At 39.2% G+C, this 7500-nt stretch overlaps 1 protein-coding gene across 9 annotated transcripts in view; it reads left to right on the top strand.

The window, feature by feature from the left end:
* The window catches only part of pdlim5b (PDZ and LIM domain 5b), a 36437-nt gene that overhangs the window by 15522 nt on the left and 13415 nt on the right, over positions 1-7500 (top strand). For 2 of the 9 annotated variants that reach the window (XM_067485163.1, XM_067485165.1), the window contains exons 4-6: positions 4387-4423; positions 4730-5253; positions 7271-7297. In XM_067485163.1, coding sequence (XP_067341264.1) covers positions 4387-4423; positions 4730-5253; positions 7271-7297 — 588 coding nt within the window. Of the gene's footprint in view, positions 1-4386; positions 4424-4729; positions 5254-6235; positions 6259-7270; positions 7298-7500 lie in introns of all 9 variants that reach the window. The other 7 variants (XM_067485170.1, XM_067485168.1, XM_067485167.1 and 4 more) reach the window with 7 other exon arrangements.

The following is a 7500-nucleotide window of genomic DNA, read 5'->3' as shown; positions in this document are numbered from 1 at the left end:
GATATCTTCTTGTGGTTGCTATGACCAGCAGTTATCAGTGAGTTTTTTGGGTACTTTTTTCTACTCTCATGGAAATCTTACTACAGAGCAGCCAACAGTCAGCAGGCGGCTGTGGGAAGTAGCCTTAGGAAAGTATGGTAATTGATGTTTATTTATTGTCATTGAAGTATGCAGCACAGTGCAATGAAACACCACTCCCCAGAGGTTGTGGCTGGCTGCACCTGGTTCCAAAACCTCAAAGATAATAGAGATCAACGCAGCTAGCTCTGCGATTCAACAAAATCCTGATGTTTTGCACAAGATTTCATGAGCAAAAGAGTTTTAAAGTTAGTGTAGAATATACTGTGTGTATGTATGTGTGTGTGTGTGTGTGTGTGTGTGTGTGTGTGTGTGTGTGTGTTTGAATTTTCATATACTAGACAAATATCATTAGCTTTACAGTGGAAAATACATACAGTAACATATTACACTTAAAAATGTACCTGCTACACCCTTTCTTTTTATTAGATAATCTCTTTTTTTCACACTTTAGAATTGAATTAAGCAATTCTACAGCCTTGTTTTTAAAAACTGAATACTTCTTGGACTGTCCCACACATAGAAAATACTGTAGCTACAGTCTGTCATACAGATGTATAAGATTTCCAGCTATTGATTAAATGGAAAGACTTTCTAATGCATGGCTAATGTACACCCAGCAAGTCTGCCTGTATGATTAAAACAGGGTGAAGTAGAAGGCAATTGAGTGCAATGCACAGCTTCCACTTACTTCAGCGTGTCGTAGCCAGATAGGGCGTAGTAGTAGGAAGAAAAATAAAAAAGAAATGGTACATTACATTAGTTCAACCGTTTCTTAAAAATAAAGTTTAGTCTCTTGTGTTTGCAGTAAGCAGAGATCTGACCTTAAAAAGAAAAAGAACATTTTGCTATTAGCTTGTTTTGGTGGAACTTGGTTAACTTAATGCAATTAAATTCAAATCTGAATATATCTTTCAAATGTGTGGTTCTGTGGTTAACTTTCTCCCCACATTTTTTCTTGCCAAGAAAAGCGCACTTGACCAGAAAGTTATTGCTGACACAATTGGGTGGCTGTGCTGTGCCGAGAGGGGTATAACAAAGCACATGGAGATGATTGGTATAAATGCTCTCCATGTCTAGGATGCATGTGACTGCTGCTGATAAGGGCAAGTGCACCAAGTTCCTGTTTGGCATGTGTACACACAGACCAGACATGCAGATGCAGGCAATAACCATGTTACTCAAGTACTCAGGCAACTGACAACAGCTACATACTCTCCAATTTGATAAGCTTTATTTTTAGAAATAGCAATAATGTTTGTGTTATTTCTTTTTTTTTTTTACCTTCAGTTTTACAGGGTCCAGTGTAATGTGAAAATTTCTTTATCCAAGATTCGTATTTTTGGTACTGTAAATATAAGGGAGCAGTGTGAAGAGAAGGAACATGGAGTGATGTGCCAGAAACAAGCTGTGAGTTTTGCCACTGAGTGGATGGGCTAGCTGCACAGAATAACAAAAATACAGAAAAAACCTATTCCACTACTTCAGTTCCCTCTGTTGGAGTTTTTTTTCCTTTGTTTTCTTTTTATGTTTTTTCTGAAATGTTCTTTTAGTGGTAAAACAACAAGAGCTTGCCAAGTCTCCCACTGAGTTTAAACATTTATCACTCAAGTTAAATATGAGAAAGGAGATTTTGTTCAGTAAGGTTTTGCAATTGTATGCAATAATGTGTAAATGACATTGACAGCATTTATAAACTCTACTCAACCATATTCTCCCACATCTCCTATAATGTCTGTACCACATTCTGACTCCAAGCTTGCTTTAATATGATGCGAGTAAAACTGTCTCTGGAGAATAAAAAAAAAGGCAAATGCTTGCTCTCAGGAGGTTTTGTAGGAGATTGTTGAAATTGGTTGTTTCCATCTTGAGAAACTGTGCACGAACAGTGCAGAGAAAACTAAAGGCTCTTATTTATGCTGTTTTCCCTTTAGAAAAACGATATGTGGGTCTGTAAGCTGCTAGGGCGTGTCTGCTGCGTGGTGAGAAACCTGTGCTTATTGGCCTCCCTATTAATCAGTCAAATATCATATGCCAGAGTATTTATCTTGGCCTTTAAAACGACAGGCAGAGTAGAAATGTGTCACTCCTCATTGCCCTCAGGCGTATTTCTTTGGTTAACCTTGTTCATATTGTGGAGGTGTGTGTGTGTGTGTGTCTGTCTGCCTGTGTGTCTATATGCATAAGACAGAGTGCATAGCAAAGCACATGTTGATGAAAACTGTACTCAACTGAACAAAACCTTTGCTCTGAAGACATTAGATATCTGTCAGCTTTTATTTACGGAAGATTACATGTGGACCATAAATAAACCTTGTGTTTACTGTATCTTCCTCTGTAATCTAGTTTTTAAAAAAAGCATCATGACAAGATTAGGTGGAATCAATTGACATGTGTTTGAGATTCAGCAAAGCCAAGATTGCATGTCCAACAGGGGCAGGATTCCTCTGTCTTATCAACACTTATAGTAGCACAAACCTTTTTTAAGCAAATATTTAGATAACACTAAATATTCTTTTCGTTTTCTGTCTAATCTCAATTTCTTCATGATAGTTTGATTTATGTATTGTTTACAGAAATGACAGGCAGTAATGGCTTTTCCTCAGAAGCATTTTTTAAATGGCCCTGACAATAAATAAATAAATAAATAAATAGAGACTTCAAATAAAACAAATAGTAAATTACACTGTCATACAATGTTAATGTTGTAAAACAAAGGAATACTTCATTCCTAAAAAAGTAGAAATACACAGATATTTCACACACCATGAAGAGGACAAGGGGCCTGAGAACTGTAGACCAGTTGGTGTCATCACACTGTCCTGGTAAACTCACGTTAACCAAAATGCACACTTGGACACCAAAAAGCAAATACATTGATGTGCACCCACCCTCGCCCCAGGTTTGTCTCTGCATAAAGGCAGGGCTCAGGACAGCAGTGACGAGCCGAGTAGAGCAGATGTTCACAGGACAACCCCAGCAAGTGTTTGCTCAGTTTGCTCTGGGAAGAGATCAAGAGTGAATCCGCCCTGGTGTCTCACACTGGGTCACTGATGGCAGATACACACTGTCACGTTGAAGACTGGGTCCTGTTTTTAATGGAATGTTTTGTTTGATCTGTAGACCTTTTGCAGTTTTGTTTGGCACAATGATGGTGTTTCTGAACAGGCAAGTCCAACAATTTAAACACATTGGAAAAACAAGCTTATGTATAGTAACTAATAAGTGGAAAATGTACAGGACTGGGCATATACGACATCAGCATCTGGCTGGAGGGTGGGGCTCTTCAATATCCTATTCCCAAACTCAGTCAGAAAGGAAATGCCTGAGAGGTTGTTGACTGTTTTCCTAATACGGCAGAGAAAGGAAGGATGCCAGTGGACATATCATAACTCATAGTCCGGAATGAGTTGCTGACCCAGTGTCTGTTTGGTCTTAGTTTTTCTGCTTTCTTTTTATTGTGAACAAGGGACACATTGTCTGCATGTCTGGATCTAATATAGGACACATTGTTAACAAAGGCATCTGTCTGCATCTAAGTTTTATTGTTTTAATAACAGAATATTGTTTCTAATAGTCATTGTAAGGCATTTACATTATCAGACAGTGACAGGTATAGCATGTGTACAAGTAAAAGTTTTGTTTAAGGGTAGACAATGGAAATAGAAGAGTGGAATATCCTGAATAACACAAAAATGGGATGTAAGCATTGTTGAGTATTGAGTATTGCTGGTTTCTATCAAGGACCTCTCAAGAGAGCAGGCAAAGCAGACCACCCTCTGCTCCCATAGGTGATAAAACCTTGACAGCTGCTTCATTTGTAAGTGTAAATCAGATGTGCTTCACGCTTCAAGATGAGTCTGCACATGGGGACACACCCTCAAATACAGTGGGTTGTTTGTTTGTTTCATCACCTTTATCTGCAAATTATGTGGAATTATTGTTGACTATTCTATAAAACATCTACATATGAACATGTCCTACTTTCCAGTCGGTTTCCATTTTTTTATTGTGCAGTAAAATAACATTTTCAGAGGTGGAGTCTCTCTGATTTAGGTTTTTTTTTCTTACTTTAATGTAGTTTTATTTTACAAACTGTTCTTGTCAGAGTGTATGAGTGGTCTGACATCAAAGCTACAATAATGTGTCTCAGCTTAAAAACACATGAAATTTGAAATACATTATTTATAATAATGTTTTTTAATTAAGATGCCATAATGAATATTTTACATTAAGATTATGCATATGTGCTATCAATATGTTGTGTGAGCTGTGCTTTTAAAATTACTTTATCTCTTCTCTTGACAGACCCTCCACCTCCCCCCCTAAAGCTGGATTGCCCAAGGTATGAAGTAAAATATTTAGTTTAAGAATTAAAACTAAAATTAAGAAAGTCCATGTTTTATTAATATAATACCAGTTGAAAGTGAGCATGTTGCCCTTCTGAGATGATGTCAGAACACAGATTTGCTACGTGTGCATCTTACAGCATCTCATTGAACCTGTGTTGCACAGACATGACTTTCATTCCTACAGCTTGAAAACACATTGAATGTGACTGTGGTGCATTGTTGTGGAATGCCGATCTACACGCATGAGCTTATTGTGGGTTTGCTGTTTGTGCATGGTGTGTGTCTCCACCATTATCTAGGATGAGCCTCGGGAAATCATTAAGCCTGTCCCAATCACTCAGCCTGCGCCAAGCACCACACACACCAATCCATCAAGTCAGTCCAGTCCTGCATACAACAAGACAGCTCGGCCTTTTGGGGGGGGCAGCACCACAGTTACAGCTTCCTCCTCCTTGGCTGCGTCCAAAGTAGCCTCCATTCCCTCTGAATCATCCGCCTTCACACCAGCTGCTCCTTCTCAACCACCACAGCCTCCATTTCCACTAAAGTCAAGCCTTGCTACCCCTGACCCGGCACCAGTCAACTCCATTCCCAAGCCCAGCCCTGTGCGTGCCACATTCACCTCCCCTTCTGCCTCTTCTACCTCATCTAAGTCCTCCTCCCCAGCCAAAGTGACAGCACCATCCTCCCATGCCAATGTCCCACAGCCCTCCGTCTATAATACACCTTTCAACCTATACTCCAATGCCAATGCTTGTGAGGTGGCTATGGGACAGAGACGGGGTCTTTTGGAGAGTCAGGGGCTGTCAGAACACTTCAATGGGTAGGTACCAATCCACAAAAGCAATAATGATATATTTTCTCTTACACTATCAGTCTCTTGCAATATAACATATTAACTCATGTCCTATTTTCTACAGAAATATGTCTTATTAGAAAACCTGAAATAGCCCATCACCTATGTTTTCACACAGCTGCATACAAGGAAAATCCAAGGAAAGCTGCACATTTTGTTTAAATGTTCTACAAAGCAATTTGAAAGGGAACAAAATCTAGACAACATATTAACTGCCCGTTGTCTACAGTATACTTGACAGTGGGGATGACAACTGTCACAGAGACACTGTCTGTCTAACAGGCACTGATGATATAACTATAGTGTCTAAATAGACAGAACCCTTGCAGCTCTTCTAGGGACCAGGCACGGAGCTACGTTTGGCTGGACTGGATGTGATTAACACTCTTTTGGCTCAGTGGTTGGGGTGCAGTGGACTGAGCTTCTTTACTCTCTGTCACCTGAAAAATAGGTCACAGAGATGCATTTTGTCTGGCTTTAAGTCAGAAAAGTGGCTTATTGAACTCCCTCACCCTTATGTACATCTGTGAATCCTACCTATACCTGTGTGAGTGTGTGGAGATTCTCATTTGTTCTGGTCATAGTATTCCCACGGGTTCTTGAAGATATACACAGTAAACGGCGTAAAAGATTCAGGAAGATTCTGGTCTATTCAGGAACATTTTTTTCTGGGTTTTCTGGCTTTCACAATGAGTTTTTCATGAAGAATTGAAATGTCAGTTTATATAGAACAAAAATTTAGAGAGGTAAAGTGCCCTTGTCTTACTGCATGTTTACGTGTGTTCTGATTCACATGCTTGGTGAGATTTCTGTGATTTCCTGAGTATACATTCTCTCAGAAGGGCCTTTCACTTACTGTAAATGGCATGTGTTTAAGACCGTCAGCTGATCTTTTTCATGCTCCTTCTTGGCTTCAATTGCTTTCCATTTACCTTTTCTTTGCCAACAGGAGGGAGACAAGACAGGCATCAAGTTAGTGCAGTGAATAATGATATACTGTGGCTTTCCAACCATGTGGAATGTGATTACAGCCCCCACATTTTCCTGGTTTATGATTACTAAAGACATGCTTGCACCACTTTGAGCTAACCCTCACAAATCTTACATTTGTGCTCATGCACTTATAGTACATGTTTATCTCAAATGCAAACAAACTGCAAAAATCTGCAAAAAAAATTCCAAAACCCCACAGGATACTTAGTGGGGATCAGCTTGTACTTTTTATTCATTTCCTCACTGAGCTATATTTCTGTGTTAGCTAACAGTTAACTAGTTAGCTGTATTTATTATTTACAACCTGAGCAGCCAGGCCTATTGGCACCCTGCTGAATTCACCAAGCTTGGCTTCTGTCCTCCTCCATCTTCTACTGTTGTCAGTACGTTTACTCAAGGCCATTCAAACCACTGCCAACTATATTCTGCTCTGGCTAAGAATAACCTGACGTCTGCTGTCTTTGATCGTCCCCCACCTCCCCTCACCTGACACACACACTCAGGAACACATAAACCCACTCACTGGAAAAAAACAAAAATACTTGGACTGTTGGCAGTAAATTTAGCCACAGTTTGGAACAGCACTTAAACTTAACTGTGCGTGAAAACATTTAACATAAATATTATTGCATTCTAACATACCATCCAATTATTTTTGGAAGGTGAGCTTTTTTTTTTTTTTTCAAGCACGTTACTCCCATCTTGTGGTGAGACATGGACACCGTCACTTTTGTTTGTCAACATCTCACTGATGATAATGCTTAATTTTTCTATTTTAGCAAATGCAGGTCACCTGCTTGCTGTTATTAACCAATAACTTTTTTATTATTGAGCTATACCGAGCTAAACATTGTCGTTTTCATTTCTAACACTGAGCCTCAGATAGTGACTGTATAAACAATGCAGTGTCAAATGCTATACCTACTGACTTAAAAATAAGTTTCTTCCTTTGTGCATTATCCTTCACTACCTTCTCATTGCTCACCTGCAGACCTCCACCTCCACCTAGACCTAGAAGGTAATTGTGAATTCTGACAGTTGTTACAGTAGGTCAGCCTGTATCTGCGAGCTGCATCCTTGATTGAATGTGGAGCACTGAATAGTACATATGTGTGTACAAATGTGTAGTGTCATGTGTAAAAATGTAACATTGTTATCTTGTGATGACCTGAGAGGTTAATATTTAACAATGTAATGTTTTTTTGACAGTTGTTTGTAGTA

Source organism: Channa argus, chromosome 18, assembly GCF_033026475.1.
Source record: "Channa argus isolate prfri chromosome 18, Channa argus male v1.0, whole genome shotgun sequence".
NCBI lineage: Eukaryota > Metazoa > Chordata > Actinopteri > Anabantiformes > Channidae > Channa > Channa argus.
This window is presented reverse-complemented; position numbering and strand designations above follow the sequence as displayed.